The sequence below is a fragment of the Pogona vitticeps genome, chromosome 2 (assembly GCF_051106095.1).
Source record: "Pogona vitticeps strain Pit_001003342236 chromosome 2, PviZW2.1, whole genome shotgun sequence".
In the NCBI taxonomy this organism is placed as follows: domain Eukaryota; kingdom Metazoa; phylum Chordata; class Lepidosauria; order Squamata; family Agamidae; genus Pogona; species Pogona vitticeps.
In genome coordinates, this window is record NC_135784.1 from 171360491 (window position 1) to 171382027 (window position 21537).

The 21537-nt window shown below is 45.6% G+C and overlaps 1 protein-coding gene across 1 annotated transcript; it reads left to right on the forward strand.

The window, feature by feature from the left end:
• The first annotated feature begins 312 nt into the window (after positions 1-312).
• On the forward strand, positions 313-15993 carry KRT8 (keratin 8). The gene is made up of 9 exons (XM_020778847.3): positions 313-879; positions 4399-4607; positions 6385-6445; positions 6542-6637; positions 8151-8315; positions 10236-10361; positions 11692-11912; positions 12209-12264; positions 13372-15993. Exons 1-9 carry the CDS (start codon positions 568-570, stop codon positions 13557-13559), a joined length of 1434 nt encoding a protein of 477 aa, XP_020634506.3. The 5' UTR covers positions 313-567; the 3' UTR covers positions 13560-15993.
• Positions 15994-21537: the final 5544 nt, after the last annotated feature.

Genomic DNA, 21537 nt, shown 5'->3' on the forward strand with positions numbered 1-21537 from the left:
CCGAAGGGAAGGCCGCTGGACCACAAATAAGTAATAAAGGAGTCCCACAAAATTAAAAAAAAAGTGGGCAGCTGGGTCGGGAAGGCTGGAGGCCTAAGGAGCGGGACAGGGGGGGAAGAGCCTCGCCCCACCGCGCCCCTCAGCCTTCCCCACCGCTGCGCGCGCGCAAAAATAGACACTCTTCCACATCTAGTGGTTATATTATTTCCCCTCACAGCTGATCACTGTCTTGCCAGCCAGGAAGGAGTTAAAAAGGTGCAGCCGCCACCGCCTCCACCCCCGCCCCAGTGCTGGAAAGGCAGGTATGGGACTTTTAACTCCGCCCTTTTCGGAAGGAAAACCCACTCGGGCGCCGCCGTCGCCGCCGCGGCTCGCCCTTCTGTAGCTCCGGTTCCCTCCCCTCCCGCCCTGTATAAAAGCCCCGGGCACAACTTTGCACCCACCTCAGCCTGCCTTCGGCGCCCGCCCTGCCTCTCCAGCCCGGCTCCTCCGCCGCTCGCTCGCTCGCTCCCGCCTTTTGCCCCGCAGCCTCCGCCGAAGGCGCCAAGACCAGACCCCCGAGCCACCATGAAGCGCTCCTCCGTCCGCAGCTTCAGCAGCCGCTCCTACACGGCGGCGCCGGTGAGCAGCTCCCGCATCAGCACCTCTTACGCCTCTTCCACTTATGGGGGCGGCCGGTTCGGCAGCGGCGGGAGCAGCTTCCGAGGGGCCTCCGTGGGCGCCGGCGGCGGCATGGGGGGTATCACGGCCGTCAGCGTGAACAAGAGCCTCTTGGCGCCCCTCAACCTGGAGATCGACCCCACCATCCAGCAAGTGAGGACCAAGGAGAAGGAGGAGATCAAGACCCTCAACAACAAGTTTGCCAACCTGATCGACAAGGTGAGCGGACGGGTCTCAGCCTGAGTGTTTGAAGTGCTATGGGGCGGTATATAAGCAGCACGCTTTGTTTTTTGCTTTGATAACACCCCCACCCCTCAAAAAAATCTTTAAACTAGTATAAGGACTGCGAGGGGAGAAAGGGAGCCAACAGGTGATGGAGAACGCCGGTTTCTCTCTTTGTACGGGGTTTTGTAAGCCATCCTCACCGCACGCAGAAAAAGCGAGCGGGTCTCTGCCCCCAAGGAGACTCCAAGCAAACGTTATATTGGGAGAAGAGAAGGAAGGGGCGAGGAATCAAAATATGTCAAAGGATTTAAGTATGTTCCATGCCTGGCCACGGTTGGCATGGCGGGGAGGGGGGGGGGGAAGAATCGCCAGCCCCGCCCCTTCTCGGACCGGTGCACTACACACCCCATCTGCCACACCCAGCTCAGGCTGTGGTCGGCAGCGATTATGTGTTGTAATCCAAAACGCATGCACCACACCGGGTTGGCAAGGCAAGGAGAACCGCAAGGTCAGGTCTTAGGCAGGGGGAAAGAAACACCATGAGGAGTGAGTTGTCCAGTAGCGACGACTAAGTTTCTGCCCGTTTCCGTCTCCTGACGACTCGACTCTCCCGGGTGGAAAAAAATGGAGGCAAGGGAGGCCGCTAAGCAAAGGGGCCCGTTGAGCTGCGGAGGCCAGGCCTTGCTCGTGCAGGCGATCCAGGCGCACAAAGTGAAACCCGGATTTTTTTTCTCCCGTCCGATCGGGTTAAGGCATCCCTTTAAAACTTTAAGATGCCAAGGGCTAACAATCCCTCTGCCGCAACAAACAAAACAAAACTTTTTGTTGGCCTTCTCCGCTGCTTCCCAGGAAAAAGAAGCATCAACCCTCCGCTTGAGAGCCGTCGGGCTAGTCCGAGGAGGCGACGCTCCTCCTACAGGTGGGAGACTTTAAAGGCAGCGGCAGGACAGGGAAGGCGTCCACGGTCCGTCTTTAAAAAGGAGAGGGAGAGAAATCAATGGTTCACATAGCAGTGGCCAGGTGTTATCTCTTCTAGTCACTGAACCTTCAGGGCAACACCGAACCTCACCCCCACAACCCACCCACCCTCGTGCACATTTTTCCAAAGAGGGAGCAGGTTCCCTCTTTTGCAAAACACTCTCCTCAAAAGTTATGAACAGTTTGTTTTACCAGCAGAAGATTCTAAAGTCTCCCGGCCCCACCCGTGGCTTGATAACCTGCATCTTGGGCGGGGCTGATGCAGGATTGTGTGCTTTCTCTTCTCACATTCTCTTTGGAAGACCTTTTATTTGGTGAAGGCCAAGTTTGCTCTGCTCTGAACTGGGTTTGAGGGTGGAACAAGGATCCTCTTGGACCCACAAACTGGCTTGTAAATGTGAGCTGAAAGGGAACATCTGGATCTAATTCAGGCCTTCCCTCCATAGGTAGCACCTGGAATAAATATATCACTCATCATGGTGACCTGGGGGATTGGGAGATTTGTAATCCTGCAGGGAGTTTTCCCAAGATTCATTCACTTCTTTGGTGCAGATAGCCAACCCTCTGTTGGGAATTTGGGGGTGCTGGCCAACAGGGTTCTCCCTAGGTGTTGGGGTGGAGGGTGAGGGAAGGGCTGAGTACTTGTTTACATTAGGAGGAGGCTTCCTGTGTGTTCTACACATATCTTTGTAAAGAAACCACTCCTTGTAATTAGTGAAGAAGCTGAGTGAGTAGGAGAATAAGGTGGTGGCCCAGTGGTAACTTCTCTTCCTCCTTCTGCCTTTAAACCAGTAATCCTGCGATGTAGAAGAAAATTAACTGGGAAGAAGGTCTCTTGAGCTTCTACTTCCAAGTAGAAGCTCAAGAGACCAGGCACCCGAATGAATGGTGCAGATGGCAGCGGCTAGGAGGAGGCAAGGAAGGCAGCTAGGAGAAAATGGGGGATATTGCAGCTGATTTCTCCTAAGCGTCCACTGTGGTCTAACCTTTGGGCAGACATAACAGTTAGCCACAGTCAAGCCCACTTAGGGCATGGCAGGATATTTGTCTGTGAGAGATGGGGGTGGTGATGGGGAGGCAGCTGTCCCCTGGCTCCCCCCCCAAAAAAAAGAAAGAAAAGAAAGTTATGCTTTTGGGCTACAGCTTCCAAAAGCCACTGATCATGTTGGCTAGGGGATTTGGGAAGTCATATTCCCCACAGTTAACATTTCTTGAGTTTTATCTCTCTTAAAAAGTGGAACTGTTGTGTCTGCTCTGGACTGCTGTTGTTGAAACAGCAAGAAGTGGGGGGGGGGGGTGGGGAAGGGAGAGAATCCACTGTGTGGAAAGTCCCACTTCTCAAAGGCCAAAGGAATCCCTTTGCATTGCCAGGAATGTAAAAGTGCTATTGACTATTTAGCAATAGGGATTTATCACAAAAAAAGGAACTGGAGCTGAAAATCAGGAGCATTAAGAGACGAAGTGAAGCACTTCCCATTTTCTCTTACTACAGCCGGTGGCAATTCCTGTAATTATTCCAGTGGAAGAGCTGGCTTCATGCAGAGTGTTATCTGATCCCAGGGGTGGGGAACCTTTGGCACACTGGGTATTTCAGGCTGCAGTTCCTACCCTCCTCTATCATTGGCCATGGCGGGTTGGGCTGCAGCTTCTGGTAGATCATTAACCGAGTTCACAGGCACAAGATGAGACAACAGCGGCCACCTCCATTGTCTGTGTTGCAGTGTTGTTACCAACCATTTGCTCGACATGTGGCAAGTTGCCTCCCTAGGTGGAGGATTTCAAAGTCTGAGGCTGAAATTGTCCCAAATTACTGGTCTGGAGCCTCCCCCAAAATCAGGTTTTTCACTTAGAGAGCAAACTTGGTGGCGTGCATGTATATCTCTCTGATGAAGCCGTGTAACACTCTGCACTCTTGCTAAAATGGGCAGGGCTGTTCATGGTTACAAACGTTGCCATACATACTCAAAGGCACACTCAAGACTGCCCGATTCGGCTTTTAGATAAATGTTCCAGGTTTAAGTCCTGAATCCTGCCTCGTTTAAGCATTGCCTACACACCATAACTGTCCCCTTTTTTGACTATTTGCAATAACTCTTAATAGATTGGAAATACATGATCCATCAGAGTCAAAGACGGGTTGTATATACCAAGCCTTCTATTAGCTTTTCCATTGAGGAACAATGGAACCACAACCCTGCTTCATCAAAATCGACTGTGGATTCAAAGAATTAGGTCTGTAGACTGTGGCTGGGTGGCTTGTCAATTAGGGCAAGTAGAGGGCTGCCCCAAATTAGCTCAGGCAAAGGCTTTCCACAGATACTTTTTTATCAGAGAGAGAAACAGTCTGAATGTGTGGATGCTTGCCTCTATGCCTGCTTGTGGTCGTGGGTACTCGCAATAGACTAATGTGTCCTCATGCACAGTTTGGAGATGAGAGAGTTTAATCTATGTGCTATTAGCAAAAGCTGCAGCTTTGCAAGTGACAGCATTGGCTCATTGTGCCAAATATGGAAATCCCTTTCTGTTCTCTTCTAGGTCCGCTTCCTAGAGCAGCAGAATAAGATGCTGGATACCAAATGGAACCTCCTGCAGAACCAGAAGGTCACCCGAAGCAACATGGACAGTATGTTTGAGGCCTACATCAACAACTTGCGCCGGCAGCTGGATGGCTTAGGCCAGGAGAGGATGAGGCTGGATTCTGAGTTGGCTAACATGCAAGGCCTTGTGGAAGAATTCAAGACCAAGTGAGTGTGGGTGTGGCAGGAAGGAGGGGACCTGAATATCATCTTCCTTAATTCATTTTCCTTGGCATAAATAGCTCTAAATTAGGCGCGAAAATACCTCTAAACTGAGCTTTGCAGCCCATCCTCTTGTCAGTTTTGTGGAAATGCTGTGTTCACCTTGGGAACTGGGTGTGGTGTTTGGCCTCCTGAAACTACTGCACTTCCTCTTCCTTCTTGTATAATTAAGAATTTCTAGCCCTCACAGATAATTCTGAATCCCACCCCTTCCTTTAATGCTGGTGGTGACTTGGGGTCCCTTTGGTTGACAAAGCCTTTGGCTGCCCTTGGGTCAGAATCATGCAAATAAAGCCCCCCCCAAATTCTTAAGGTACTTCCAAAAAGGGGGCAGATCCGGCACACCCTTGAAAGGTGTTGAGAACCACTTTTTCCTTGCTAGATTTTTTCCCGGTAAGAAAAACAGAAGAAACAATGGGAAGATTCACACTGAAGATGACCACTTCAGGTCCTCTTGTAAACTGCCATAAATGAGGCACCACAGTCCTGCAATAAAAGCCTTGTCTGGAGGCACCCTTAACATGGCCTATGTGCTAATGAGTTTCCCACCAAGACTACAAAACCCATGAGACGTATAGTGAATATTGTTGTCTTTTAGCTTTTTTGGGCAGCCTTTTTTCCGCTTAAAAAGTTTTCAAACCTTTGTTTATAAGCTGCTTGAAAGATTGCAGAAGTGTAATAATGAAAACAGCAATAGCCTAGCACTTCAAATGAATTGGGTGTTGACTCATTGGAATGGCTCAGAGAAGGAAAGTCAGCAGGGCCCTGGTTTAGAAGGTTAGCATCGGCCAGTCACACCTCACCGACGGCACCTCTCTTCCATGTCTGCTCTTCAGGTGAGCACATATTTGAAATACCCAAACTTGTTCTTCCTGTCCTGTGCAGGATTATTACTGCTGCAGTAGTGCAGTGTGGCTTGGGTAAACTAGCCTGCCTCACGATTGTCTATTTTAAATTGGGCTCTCACGCACAAACATGCATACATACATGGAAGATAGGTATGCAATTACACTTCATAGCTGGGGTGGAAAAGTTTGGGCCTCCAGATTTTGGTCAGCAGTTCTTTCAGTCTCTTGACATTGGCCATGCGGGGTTGTAAGTCAATATATAGGATTTATTTGGAAGTTAATCAGTGGAATTTCCTTCTCAATGGACAAGTCCAGGGTTGCTCTTTATAGGAATAGAAGGGAGACTAAAATGTGCCAACAGAGAGGTCATACTTGGTACTTTATTTCAAGCTGCTCTCTAGCTTAACCCTGAGGGGGTTGATTCTAAACTGAAATAACACATAATGATTTTTTTCCTTTTAAAGTGGCATGAGACTGTACACAGTGTTCATTAATGCTAGATATGGCAGTTGTTGGCTATATGGAAGGAGTGGAGGCCCCAGACAGTATTCCTTGGTGTGAGAATAATGCTGCATTCCTATGTACCTGGAAGTTAGCTCTGCTGAACATAAAAACATAAAAAGAGCTTTGCTTGACCAAACCAAATGCTTATCTGGTTTAGCATCCTGTTTTCCCACAGTGGACAGCCAAACACAATGGTTTCTACTCGAAACAGTATATGGGATTGAGCTATAGTGGTCCTGTATGCATCAGCTCAGAATTAAGTCCCATCATTTTCTGGTTGCCCTTGAACAATAGCTATTGTTCAGGCTAAACCATGTTTGGTGTTATTGCAGTCTGTAAGCTAATCAATTGTGTTCCTTTCCCCACAACAGATATGAAGATGAAATTAACCACCGTACCGAGAAAGAGAATGAGTTCGTTCTTTTGAAGAAAGTAAGTAACACAGTCACGCCTTTTATCTAATGGACAAATCACAGGAGAACCGTGGAGGAGTCTATAATAATGGTGGCTTAACCTTTGTTCCCTTAGGATGTGGATGAGGCCTACATGAACAAGGTTGAGCTGGAATCCCGCTTGGAATTTATGATGGAGGAGATCAACTTCTTGAGGCAGCTCTATGAGGAGGTAGGTCTCACATTTTTTTAAAAAAAATCAGGGTCTGGCATTCTAAAACCTTTTTGCCTGATGGGAACAAGGCCAACCTGAGACATGTTGGTGCCTGAGGGGAAGAACAAGATGGCAACCATACAATTGAAAAGCCAACCAGATGGACACTTGAATTGTACTTCAGCACTGGTGGTAGGGGCAGTCTCTTCTACCACATTGTGAGAGGAAGAGGCTAGCTTAGAGGGCTAGCTCAGAAGGATCAACCAGGTCATGTGACACATAGAGGTTGACTTTCTGTCCTCTGACATCCCCCCAGGCTCTGCTTCCTGAGGGAGCTGCCTTGTTTTGCTTAAAAGACTGAGCAAGGGCTACATGGAGGATACCAATAAGCATTTGTGTGCAGCAACAATGGCACCTCAAGTGTCATGCAAATCATGTGTAGGAAAAAGAAATCTCCTTAATGTCTCTTTTTACTCAAAAGGCTCTTATTTGACAAATGGTTGTCCTAGCATAAATTCTGCAGGGAGCTTTAGCCATTCCTAAACATCATATCTTTAGGTGTGTTTGTATTCTTTTAAAGAAGACATGTATAGAAAAAAAAGGCAGACTTGTAAAACTAATGTATCTGAGTCCGGCCTGATTTCTGTTTTTCCTAGTTTGTTTTTTTCAAATGTACAGTTAGTAGAATGATAGTCTGTGAGGGAGCAATAGATCAATAATGGAATTTTCAGCACTGCTCACCAAACTACCATTCCCAGGATTCGTTTGGGGAACCTATGAAGAAAACATAGTGCATAACTGATGGAAGCTTATAGCATAGATATCCCTTTAGTTTTTTGCCATCTGCCCCAACAGCTTCACTCATCAGAGTTTATTATGTCAAATAAAATCAAAGTTCTAGTTATAATTTATAATAATGTAGTTATGATTTATGATGATGATGCAGAAACATATATTATGATTATAATGTTTCATAATTTTATAGAAGTAGAACAATTAAGGTTCATGTTTTCTTAGTGCCATGTAGAGCAGCGGACGGAGTTATCATTTTGCTTGGTTGGTAAAGTTGCAAAATATCTCTTTGTTTTAGCTTTCTGGGAAATGAAAGCCTTCTTGCAAGACCTGGAATATTGACTGTTGCTACAGCTGGTGCTCAGTATTAGGAAAGTTTATCTTGTTAGCTTGCACAGCTGTAAGACCCTGTTAGGCAAAGTGTTTTGCTTTAGAACAAGGAAGATCAGTTAACGGAGACATTGCTTTAGCTGTCAGTCATATAACCTAAGAAATGTCAGTGCAGACAAATAAGTAGAAAAAGAAGTAAACGTCAGGTCTTAACACTGAAGGAAGAAAACCTTAAGAAGAATGGCTAATGATAAAAGTCAGTAAATGTGAGCATTCACTTGTTGGATCAGTAGAAAGCTTTGTGCCAGTATGGAAGGGATTGGAGGATTGTCAAATCTCTTCTGGTTTTCTGAGAGCTGTTTGCTTGTTGACTGTGAATAATAAAAATGTTGCCATCCTCTCAATGCAGGAGCTGCGTGTTATGCAGTCTCAGATCAATGACACTTCTGTGGTCCTGTCCATGGACAACAATCGTAGCCTGGACTTGGATGGCATCATTGCTGAGGTCAAGGCCCAGTATGAAGAAATTGCTGCCAAGAGCAGGGCTGAGGCAGAGAGTATGTACCAGACCAAGGTGAGTCCACTCCTTTGACACCTCATTTTCTAATGGAGATTGACTGCTTATAGGTTGTTCCTCTTTTGGAAAGGGCATCAGGAGCAAACAACCTGTCTTCTGTGTTTGTTCAGTTTTTTTTTTATTGGTGACCATGAATTTTATCTGGTTAGAAATGACGTCTCTGTGAAAGTCTCTAAGCAGCATATGAACAAAGAATTGCAGATGATGCATTTAGTAGATTGAAACAAGTCAATAAATCACACAATACAGAGAAAGGATGCACTGTTATAAAGCCTTCACAAGCCTTGGACACACCCATAGTGTGCTATTGTCACAGTGCCACAGATGCAAAACTCAGGTTTTATAAAGAGAAGAGGAAAGAATAGATCAAAATGACTGAAGAATATAGCATCGGGCATCATCAGACATAACTAAAACAGCAGGACTACTACCAGTTTGTGGTGCCCTCTTAGTAGCATACTCTTTTTGTCCCAGTCATATAGTAAATGGATAGACTGTTCATAATTTGTTGGATGAACAGATGGTGATCGTCTGGTGCTTGGGGTGTATGGGGCCTTGATATACTGGATAAATTGGAAGCTTGCCATATTTGGAGAGGGGTGGGGGATGAATTAACTCTTGGCACCCGAACAGGGCCTGGTCAGTGGTCCCATTCAAGATTTCTGAGTTGGGTGAGTGGGAGAGACATGAAAATCTCTCTTTGAAACTCTGGTGGACATGTATCCAGGATAATTGTTTTCCTGTCAATTTATACTGAAAATTATGGGAGTTCCTGGGAATCCATATAATCTTTTGCCCCCCTCCCTCCCCTCCACAAGACAAGCAATCAATAGATTGCAGAGAGTAGGGAGAAAGGAGATTCACATCACCCAACTCCTGCACCCTGAGATGTGTGTGTCTTGTGTATAAACGTGTGACCTCCAACCCATACTGGTTGTGGACTCGGAGCCAATAAGGTTGTGAAGCAATCAGTAATGCTGGAAATGTGGAGGTTGTGGAAGAGAGGTACTATTTGGTACCCAGGATGTTGGTGATCATCAGAACTTGGCACACTGCCCTTTTGTTCAGCAGTCAGACTGTGTATTATCTCAGTGATGGCAGTCCTATACTATTGTTGTTTTCATGCTGGTGATGAGGGAGAGTGGAGCAGACAAGTGATATAACTTGCTTAAGGCTGTGAAGTAAGCCAGGTGAGATTTATTTGTCATTTTGCAGCATGTGACTCACTCATATTCTTAACCACTGCAAAATGCCAACTCATACTGCCAACTCACAGGCTCGGGAAACAGCCTGTGTGGCTTATTGACCTCGTTTGTATTGCATTTTCCCCTGAAAGTTTTAAAGGCTGATCCTATCATTTCCTTACAGCAGCTCCACTGAGGCAGGTGAGGCTGATGGAGACTTGGCTACCATTTTCACAGTTTGATTCTTCCTTAGGCAGGAATTGTAGTCTTCTACTTTGCCAAGTTCAACACTTGTGTTGAAGAAGTTGCCTTCTCCTTGTGTTCAGCATGTTGGCTTGGGGATTCTAGCAGTTGTAATCCAAAAGAGCTACTTTTCCGAGCGATGGTAGGGTTCTGCATCTGTTTCCAGTCCAAAGAAGAACGTGGCCCTCCAGATGTTGCTGAACGCCAGCTACCCTCAGCCCAAACCACCCTTGTCTGTGATGAAGCATGATGGCTGTAGTAATTCATCAACTTCTGGATGGCTGTTGGTCCCCCACCTCTGATCTTGTTTGCGTAGTTAAGGAGAGAAAGGGCAGAAGCAACGACGCAACTATGGGTTTGAATGTCTGCAACAATATTAATTTGTCACACTGTAATTATCTGGCTCCAGTCTTGGCTGTCAGCCATGGAAGCGGCAAGGTTTTCCCTAGGTATGTATTAACATTTGTCTCCTTTTTTTCTCTCTGCGTAGTATGAAGAGCTCCAGACTGTGGCAGGCAGGCATGGAGATGACCTCCGCAACACCAAAAACGAAATCAATGAGCTGAACAGGATGATTAGCCGGATACAGTCAGAAATCGACGGTCTGAAAGGCCAGGTCAGGAGGCTGAAGGCAACTCAGATTTGGGGGAGAGCATGTGTCATAACAGGTGTAGCTCTTTCTGTGCAGAAAGCACCCTTCTCTAATCAGATGAGTCTAAGACAGCTTCCTACCCCACAGAATTTACATCTGTGCTTTGGATAGTGGCGAAGAAAAGGAGGGAAGGCATGGGGGTCACAATGGAGACAAAGGATGGGACAGGCAAAGTTAGCAAAAGTTGCATTATGAGCTCATTGGGATTAACAAACTGAGTTTCCTTTGGTTTTGAGGTGTATTTTTTAAGTTGAGCCTCTTTTCCAAGATAGCTAAGACATAATTACCTTTTAAAATGAGAAACATCCATACTGTAAATAAGATCCAGCTGGCAATTTTTTATAAAAAGCAATGGCATCTGATGCAAAACCCCAAGACAATGGTTTATAGTCTTGTCTGGGGCCTACATAGTTACCCTTAAGGCCTTAGCTGTGAATTATAGGTATGCTAGCCCACCATGAACAAATCCCACCCTCATCTCTTTCACCTATTACCCCCCCCACACACACACACACCTGAAATGCTGGTGTCAGTCACTATCTCCCACTTCACTGTGACTCCCAACATGGGTTTTGTGATGACAAAATAGTTGGAGGTGAGGAATTCCTTAGTGCCTCTTTGGAGAAAAGATGGGATATAAATGTAGCAGGTCTCTGTATAAGGTTTTCATATTCAAGAGCTGCTCCTGCTGCTTGGATACAGCTCTTGTGTAGGAGGATGGCAGTCCTCCTCTGCTGCTGATTCCCCCTCTGAGATGGGTTATAGGCTTGCCCAGAGGATCAATACAGTAGGACCCCCATATCTGGGGGGGGGGGAAGGATATAAATTCCACAATCTACCATGGATACCTGAAACTGCAGATATAAGAACCCTATATAGGGTTCTTATATCTGCAGTTTCAGGTATACCAGTCCTGTGGATACAGGGGTCCTACTATAACTTGGCATAATTTATGGTCATTCTGTAAGTCACAGGATGGGTAAGGATGCTACAGCCCTCCCCTCACTATCCCAAATTACTGAAACTGGCACAGACTGCGGAACTCAGAAAAGTTACTTTTTGTAAGAAGCAACGCTGGCTGAAGTCTTAGTTGCGGGGCTTGGAAAAACCACTGGCTGGAGGATTCCGGGGGCTGCCCCAGAATTCTCCAGCCAGTGGTTTTTCCGAGCCCTGCAACTAAGACTTCAGCTAGTGCTGCTTCTTTTTAGTCTCTGTTTTCTGCCCGTGTCTTCTCCCCCCCCCCCCCAACATCTTGCCTGTACCAGAGATCTTTGGACGCTCTTCTTTTCCTCAGCGCGCAAACTTGGAAGCTGCCATTGCTGAAGCGGAGGAGCGTGGAGAGCTGGCTGTGAAGGATGCCTCCAACAAACTGGCCGAGCTGGAGAGCGCCCTGCAGAGAGCCAAGCAGGACATGGCCCGTCAGCTGCGGGAGTACCAGGAGCTGATGAATGTCAAGCTGGCCCTGGATATAGAGATTGCCACTTACAGGAAGCTGCTGGAAGGAGAGGAGAGCAGGTGAGTGCCCTGTTGGGTAGTGGAGCCCTCTTAGTAGACGCAGCAGTTCACCTTGCTAGCACATGGAGATGGACTGGGCTGTGAACCGTCTGGGGGTTGACTGTAGTCTTGGGTTGAAACCCAGTTCCTAGTCTCAGCCAGTATAGGCCCATGGGGAACTTCATGAGTTGATATGTTTATAAGTGCTATTGAATCAGTAGGTCTACTTGTGTTACAACTAGCATTGGATTCAGGCCTCTGAGTTGTTCTTTGGTACTGATTTGGTTTTTCTCCCATTTTTTTCCCTTGCTGACCAGGCTGGAATCAGGAATGCAGAACCTGAGCATTCAGACCAAAACAACTGGCTACTCAGGTAAGCCCATGTGGCTGCACATTATTGGAAGAGCGGCACATACTTCTTTGGGCTTACATCCCTCCCTTCTCCCAGGACTTGGGCTGGAATTCATAAAGTCAGAAGCTACATTCCCTCTCAACTGCGCACCTGCACTGAGCCTTATTGGGCCTGTGCACCGGCAGCAGGCATTGCCACCCGTTTAGTTCTCGTTTCAGCTGTGTTGTGCATGCATGTGGTGGGGCTCTTGCACAGTGGGGCCGAAAATTAGAGGGACCTAATTTGTTTGGTCACAAGGCTGTGCTTGAGCTGAGAGAGAGAGAGAGAGAGCATAGTTCCACTCCTGGCACCAACTATCCCAGCCCCGAAAGGCTCCTTGGCCTTCATCATCTGCAGAACAGGCAGGAGTTTCAACAAAAGGGTCTCCTTTGTTGTATATCTCCTGTAGAAATTCTTTCTGTCATGCCGTTGTTAAAGTCTCAGAAGTCCTACCGGGCTGAAAACATACATGTGAAAAATGCATACAGTATATCAAAACCGAAGTGCAGTGGGAAAAGTAACAAAATGCCAAAACATGGAAAGAAAATCATTGTATCAGTTTGCGTGAAGATGGTGCTACAATTTGGAATAAATTACAGTACCTTTTTCTTTTTAGCAAGTTCAGAATCCCCTCTGCTACAGTTTGTCAAATGATAGGAACAAAAACAAATCAACAACAAAATCAACAGAAGATAACTTAAAGCTGTGGCCTGACTGACATCATCCCAGGGGATAAGCTTAAGGGCGTTATCAACAGTTGCAGCACTACTGTTTTCCAGATTTTTGTTAGACTACACCTGTCCAACACCCCAACTGGCATTACCAATAGTTGGGGATGATATGAAATTTCTCAGCCAAACAGGGAGATTCTGGACCTTGGTAGTCTAAACCTAACCTTCTTGTGTTGTGGTCAGCTTGGCTGTGTTGCTCACGCTTCTGAAAGCAGTGAAGGAAAAACATAGGAGTATATTCTTTGTTCTTGAACTAAGCGGGCCTTTAATTTTGATTGGGGAAGGGAACAGAGTCTGGACTGTCAAAAGCTGGAAAATGCCGGTCTGTCTCTTAGTTGGTGTTTTCCATCTTCTCCAGGTGGTCTCAGCAGTGGATTCGGTGGTTTTGGGGGAGGTTACAGCTCATACTCGAGCGGCGGATACTCCCTGAATTCTTCCCCTCTGGAGAGCTCCGTAATCACAAAGTCAAAAGCCATTGTCATCAAGAAGATCGAGACCCGGGATGGGAAGCTGGTGTCCGAATCCTCAGATGTGGTGTCCAACTGAGCGCCTCTCTTCTCCCAGAAGGAGGAACCTCTGACAATTCCAAGTGCCTTAATCCAATGAGCCTTCTTTAATCTGTTTTAGATGGGTCAAAAACAGGAGAGCGGGCAAGGGAGGGGGGATGGTGGAGAAACTACCTCCTGCTCTCACTTGATTTGTGCTAGAGTATTAGAGGGGACCCTGTGGCCCTTTAGATGTTGCTGGACTACAACTCCCATCAGCCCAACCATAGGCATGCTGGCTGGGGCTGATAGGAATTGAAGCCCAATCCCATCTGGAGAGCCTTTGTTTCCCCAGAGCCACTCTAGGTCATGAGATAATTACAAAATACTGTTGTTATCCCAGTTACTCTGTATCTGTCCCGCACCTTAGTCATCATTCTTCGGTGACTAATTATATGCTGGAATTAGGATATTTTTAGGATATTTTTTAAATTCACTGCCCTCCTACCCCAAAAGGTCATTTTCCTCTTGGTACCTCCTTGGGCTTGTGGGTGATCCCTGTTTGGCTACCCAAGGATCAACACTCAAAAGAACTGAGTGTGAGATTAGCGTGTATCGTAAGTGGGTATCATGATGTTTTCTAGAATTTGCCGCACTTCCCTTCCAACCTCACACACAGGTCAGGCTGGCTGGGATTGATTGAACCAGTGCATCAGAAACACTGGTGACGGGGTGGAGGCACAGTTACAAAGCCTAGTGTACCAGATTCCCAGCACTGCTCTTTTCTTGCTTTGGTTTCCTCCCCTCTTTATAGAAATAAACTGATTTGTGTCAAATCTTCAGCTATAAATCTCTCTCAACTCTGAGACATTTTGGTTTCCTGTCAAGAACTTGGGTTGCCAGTTTGTCCCAAGAGGAGGGAGAAAGTGCTAAGACTGCTCTGGCATCTTTAATCTCTTAAATGGTAGGGAAAAACTGTAGGCAAAACTTTTTCTTGGATACCACAGATATAAAAATGTCCTCCTAACAGGTGATTGAGGTCAGGTGGAAATGCATTTCACGCATCAAATACCCTATAGAGGAAAGAGACAAGACAACCATTTTGTAAGCTAAAGAGTTGGCCTGAGTGAGATCATTTAAAGTGATCCTGCTCCTTCCTCCACATTTAAATGAGAGGCATTTGTGTATTAGTGGAAAGCCCAAAATCTGACAGGTGATCTTTCCTGCCTTGTAGGAATATTATTCTGTGCAGACTCTATGGCCTGAAGAAGAAAGGAAAATTTAAGAATTGTGTTTGTTACTGCTAATCTCACTGGGGACTCTCAGAAGCCGGAACCCCAAAGAGGGGTTGGATAGACACCCTCTCCGGCCCCACTCCCCACTAGTTTTGTTGGCCATGTTTTTGTCAGCACTCTGTTTAGGCAGCATCCTTCATGGATTAATAGGAATGAACTGATTTCCTTCGTCATATAACATCAGCGCCTTAACATGAACTTGAAAGTTTCCAAGAACTCACCTTCACCTGTGAGCCTAACCAAACTTTCCCTTTTGGCCCTTCCCTGTTCAATTGGCTCTGGTGAAACCATGATTTCCCAAAATATTTGGTTAAAGGAGCCTGTTGAAAATAAGCTGCAATTCGTAAGCTGGGCGGGTGAACCTTCAGTGGCAATCCAGATGTTTTGGATGAGAGTTTCCACGGTCCTTTATCTAGAGCAGTGGCTCTCAACATTAGATAACCCAGATGTTCTTAGACAGATGTTCCCAGATGCCCACTACCCGATATGCTGACTGATGTTTCTGGCAGTTGGTCTAGGGACACCTAGGTTACCAAAGGCTGAGGACCACTGGATTACAGTGCCAAAGGTTAATCACCCCTGTTATAAATGGTGAGCTTGTGACAAGTGGAAACATTCAGTTTTAATATCTTGAGGGGAAAAACCTTGAGTCAAAATTTTTGAAAGCACAGAAAGTGAAAGTGATGCATGAATTTTCTTGTCCTTGTAAAGCATGATTTGCTTAGATCGCTATAGGCAGTAGGGCTACCTTGCAGGTAGAGGGTGCTTAACACTAGCCTGTTCTTGTACACAATGGGTGGAAAACCTTTGGGCCTCCAGATGTTTTGGAATACAAGTCCCATCAATTGGTTCCCATGCTGGGTGAGCCAAAACATCTGGAGGACCCAAAGTTCCCTACCTTAAGTAGAGGTGAATCAATATTGATTGCTCTGGGATCACATGCTTCTGGTGTTTATGTTTGAAAGGCTTCCCTGATGCCTTTCTTCACCTCTTGCTGCAACTCAGTGTGGAATGTCGTACTTATGTCAGAAATTCAACTCTTAACTAAAGCTGTGAACAGAACTTCTGTGCTGAAGGATGTAGAAATGAAGCCACATTTTCCCTCTTCCAGGAACACAAAGCAAAACGATCTGTGAATTCTCTTTTAAAAACTCTTATTTGTTCTCCTCTAATTTGAAATAAAAAAAGCTTTGCCTCCAATGTTGGTCTTTTGCAGAAATACCTATTTTTGTTTTGGCCGCTCTGGTGTGACAGAGGTTGCACTTAAACATGAGAGAAAACATTGAACTGGAGCCTCCCGATAAAAGGTTTTGAGAGAAAGTGACTTGTTTTCCTCACCAAAAATAAGCACCCACCAGCCTGAGTAAACCTGTGTTTGCTCAAAAATGGATCCGGTTATCTCAGGTGCGGGCAACAGTTGGCACTCAAGATGCTGGCATACTGCAAGTCTGCCTGAGGTAGCCTAAAGTGAGATTTGTAGCATTCCAGTATCAACATACTCCCTGTCCCTGTGCTATGGTCTTCAAAATACATATGCATATGCTTATCACCTTACAAGGCATTTATGTGCACATTTACCTGGAGCTGAGTCCTGTTGGGATTTGCTCCTGTACATGTACAGGGCAGTGTTGTTGTTTAGTCATTAAGTCGTGTCCCACTCTTCGTGACCCCATGGACCAGAGCACGCCAGGCCCTCCTGTCTTGCACAGCTACCTAGAGTTTGGTCAAATTCATGTTGGTTGCTTCGGTGACACTGTCCAACCATCTCATCCTTTGTCATCCCCTTCTCCCCTTGCCTTCACACTTTCCCAACATCGGGGACTTTTCCAAGGAGTCTTCTCATGAGATGGCCAAAGTATTGGAGCCTCAGCTTCAGGATCTGTCTTTCCAGTGAGCATTCAGGGTTGATTTCCTTCAGAATTGATAGGTTTCTTCTCTTTGCAGTCCAGGGGACTCTCAAGAGGCTCAAGGGCAGTGTAGCTAGAGTTTATTCTTGGTTATGGACTTCTAAAACAAATATCAGTGACCTCAATCAACCTTTGATACCTGTGTGTGTTCTTTGTGTTATGTGCTGTTAAATTAGAACACACTTATAGTTACCCTAATAGGGCTTTCAAGGTGAGTAAAATATTTAAAGAGTGGTTTTATCAGTTCCGCCACTGCCAAAAGTTTCTATGGCCGACTGGAGATTTGCATCCCCAGTCGATTCGCCACTCAGCCATGGAGGTACTAGTACTGAGTACTATTACTTCATTTACCTAACCAAATATCTTCACCTCAGTATTATTCTCAGAGTAATAGGAACCATAATATTATTGAAGTATGCTTACAAAGCTGAAAATTTATTGGAATGTTATTTGGCAGGAAGTGGGGAACTGTGACCCTCCAGCCAGCAAGTTCCCTAGAACTGTTGAGAGTTATAGTCCACGAATATTTAGAGGACTACGCATTTCCCTCCCCTGGTCTACAATCTTAATTTTGTCCCGGGAGGCTTGGGTTCAGGACCTGAGAACGATCAATCATTTATGCAAACAGCTTTCTTACCTAATCAAGAAGTCCACATGCAAGGAATGGGAGACTCTGAAACTGGCCACTGCCTCTGTGAAAGAGTCACTATCCCGGCCAAATAAAAATAAGGATCGGAGGTCCAGCCAGCCTTTTACAGTTTTAGTAACTGGGGGTGGGGATGGAGATCCCTTGTGTCTTTATCCCAAAATCCTAGGTGTAAATACTTGAATACCTGCAATAGGTCACAGTGAATAATACCCACTGTTGGCACTGTCCATATCCAAATTATGCTGTAGGTCTCATAGCCCCAAAATTGGGCCTAACAGGGGCACATTTCTGCCCCTACCACCTCAAAATGCTTTGTTATTACCTGAGGCCTATGAAGAATTTTGAACAACTTACAAGCTTCAGTTGATGTGTATGAGAATGTTGGGTCCCTAATAAGGTATTATTCACCTTTATCACTTATTAGACTCTAGTCAAGGTGTCGTATAGCTGGAGATTGGGAATTTGAAAACTTCATAAAGTTCCTCAAGGGAATTTGAACTGAGCCGCCCAAAGCCCTAGAAAGGGAATCTTGGCAAATAATGGCGATTTACAAAATGAACCCCCACTTCTCTACGCGCCATACATCGCATGCACAGCAACAGAGTAGGCCTGGACTATTTTTTTTGCAGATGGAGCATCACACCAGTGGCAAGAGATTTTAGCAACCTGACTTCCCTTTGTTGTGGAAACATCTCTCCTGTCTTATCAGAAATGGGTTGGTTCTCCAGGCAGCGAAGACAATTCAATTCAATTCAATTCAATGTTCTATTATCAGATCTGTTTTGCCCGTTTCTTTATCTGTGTATCTACACTTGATGTTTTGCTCTTGGCTCAGTCAGGGTATCCCCTACCCAAGCTTTCCAGCACAAAGAGTAGACAAACCCCAGAGATCTCGAGAACACATGGCACCCCCCCCCTTGGAAACTTTGGAGGCCATAATCTGCTCCTGGGATACCCAATTGTTTCTTACAATTTCTTTTTAAACTTAAAAATATTCAATCTTCTAGTGGTCAAAGATAGTTATTACTAACAATATATTCTAGGTGACTGGCTGCCTGACTAGGTATTTTTAAATTGATGATTGTATCTTACTGCCTTGTATGTGTTTTGGAGTTGCTTATATTGTCTTAGTATGACATTTACATGGTCCTTTTTAGTATTTGTACACTCACAGTTGCTAGCTTTAATATTGGTTTTTAATATTGTAAGCCACCTTGGGTCCTTTTAAGGAGAAAGGCAGGGTAAAAATATTTTACAACAAACGAATAAATGTGTAGGTTACCCCAAGAGCCCCGAGAAAATCAGAAACATGCCCCCCCATGGTCCCTAAAAAGCACAAGGAAACTCTGAGCCAAAATCTCTGGCTCACTTCATGGTTCACTGTAAAGCCAGTGGGCTGTTTAAAGTGTTTCATGGCACTGAGGAAAAGGGGCAGTTTCCCAAAGTTCTCCATAATGTATACACACACACATATACAGTATATACATACCATGTAAACATAGCAGTCTGAGATGTTTCTATTTCATACTGATTACTATCTTTTTTTAGTCTGTGCAGAGATGATCTAGCACTAAACTAGTATGTCACTGTAGCAATAAGGTGATTTAGTATAAACTCATCAGTTTTCCGTGCCATATCAATGCTATCTGAGAATCATGTATACTTTGTTAATAAAACTGAAGATACAATTAATGTTTAATACCCAGTTATCACCCTGGTGTAAGTGTAGAGTGTCATTTTGGCACATGTCTCTAGCCCCAATATCAACACTCACATTGGTTAAAAATGAGGTTGGATAACAAAATATTACAATATCAGAGAAGAGGGAACCTTCAGGTCCTCTAGGACTCTTCATCAGGCTGAGTATTATAGAGTTAGAGGTAAGGAAGAGAAACAGAAAAGTCCAAAAATAATCCCAGCTACAGTTCCAATGTAGGACTAAAAGTTCCAAGATTATGACAGTGAATTTGGAAGAATCAGCTTGAGCTGTGACTGCCTGGGGCTTCACCTCATTCTCTGTCTGTATAAATGTACTACCTGAGAAGAAATGACAGGTTACCCACCTTTAATTGTAGTTCTTCGAGTGGACCTCTGTGATTCACACATTGTGTGATTTGCACCTGTAAGGAGCCTCACTGGAAGAGTCTAGAGCTTCTGCGGTAGCAATGAATGCATTAGAATATGCCCCTCCCCACCCATATAAGTACTTTGGCACCAAGTGTCCCTTTTCAGTTGTGTCAACCGCCGCTTAATAGTAAACAAACAATGGTGCGACAGAGGGGAGGACGGGCGGGATGTTTGACTCACAGAGGTCCACTTGAAGAACTACAATTACAGGTGGGTAACCTGTTGTTCTTCTTTGTGGCCTCTGTGAATCACACCCTGGGTGACTAATAAGCTGTCTTACCCAGAGGCAGGGTGTCACGCCATGGTAGAGGCTAGAACAGCATGTCCAAATGCCACGTCAGACTTCTGTTAGGGGTCGAGTCTATAATGACGGATAAACGTGGACGGCTGTCTGCACCTCTTCCAAGTGGCAGAGGCGCAGACATCCGGAAGAGGTATGCCATGGAAAAAAAGTGGTGACGATTAATCTCGCGGGACGATTAATCTGCAAGACAACTGTTTTTTGCGATCGCTGTTGTGCTTCGCAAGACAATGTTTTCTATAGACGATTTTCAGAGGAAGACGATGTTTCCCCATTGGAACGCATTAAATAGATTTCAATGCATTCCAATGGGAAACCGCGTTCCGTAAGACAATGTTTTCTATGGACGATTTTTGCAAGACGATGATTTTTCCATTGGAACACATTAAATAGATTTCAACGCATTCCAATGGGGAACCGTGTTTCACAAAACAATGTTTTCACAAGACAGCATTTTTCGCGGAACGAATTAACATCGTCTTGCGAGACACCACTGTACTTCTTTTCCTCCTCTGTCCCCCACCTGCATGGCCAGTCTGATGGGCCACTCTGAAGATTTAAATACTTTAAAATATATTTATGTAGTACAGTAACCTACATAACCCTGGTTACAAATTTTGTTCCTATACCACACAATTTTTTTTAAGGTTTACATTTGCATAAGAGAATACCCATGTGACTGGAAACAACCACAAGTCTTGTGAATCCCAAGGGTTTGAAGGGGCAAGAATAACATTTGAGGTACCCTAAAATGGCCTCTACTCCTCTCGTGCAGCTGTTCACAGCTCCTCTCCACCCGCCTGGTCCTGACCAAAGCCTGCGAGACCAAGTTTCACTCATCATGTCCATTCCAGACAATTGTGTCCACTAAGGGTCTTTTGTTTATCCTTTTTGTTCCCCTCATCTCATTTCTGAGTCATTTTCCTGCCACCCATATGTCAATCCACATCCTACAGGAACAAGCAGTTCTGCAGCGTGCCATCCATATCCCACCTCTTGCCATAAATATTTACAAATTAAGAAGATGATGTGGAAAATATGGAAGCATTTATTGCACATTGGACATTTAAATTAAAAACAGTAACCCAGTCTTTGCTAGGAGGGACACACGGCAGCAGCCTCCTAATTTCTTTCTCTCCTCCTTCTTTTTATTAAAGTGGCATCTGAAAAATAAAATCTCTAGCAGTTTCCGGAGATCAGTGCGAAGACCGTCGGCAAGTCCGGGCCGACACCGGCTGATGGCTTGGCTTCCTAACGCGGCAAATCTTTGGCATTGCAGGAGCATCTGGCTTTCCCAGCTTAAGTCTCTGTCCCAGGTCATCCCCCAGGATCCTCTGCTCTGGCCAGTGGAGGAGAAGCTGAACTCAGGAAGCGATTGTGCTTTTCTTTCTTTCTTTCCTCCTTTCCTTTATTCCTTCCTGCCATAGCCAAGCTATGGCCTTTCCAAGGAGACTGGCAGCTTGGAGACTGTCCGGTACAGCACCTCCTTCCTCACCAATGGACGGAACAGACAGCTTGACAGAGGGGGCCTGAGAACAGGCCAGCACCGGCCGCACCAGCGGCTTCAAGTATTCCCTTTGGCTGGGAGTGAGTGCCTGCCGCAAACCCAGTCAAGGCACAACGTGTTTGTAGGATCGGAGCCCCAGGGAACGGAGGGGGAGGAAGAAGGGAGGGCGCTGAGCCTCAAAAGCCTGGATCCTCCTTCATGGTGAGGCAGAGGTGCCTCGCACGCTGGTCTCTCTGCATCAGTCCGTCGGGGT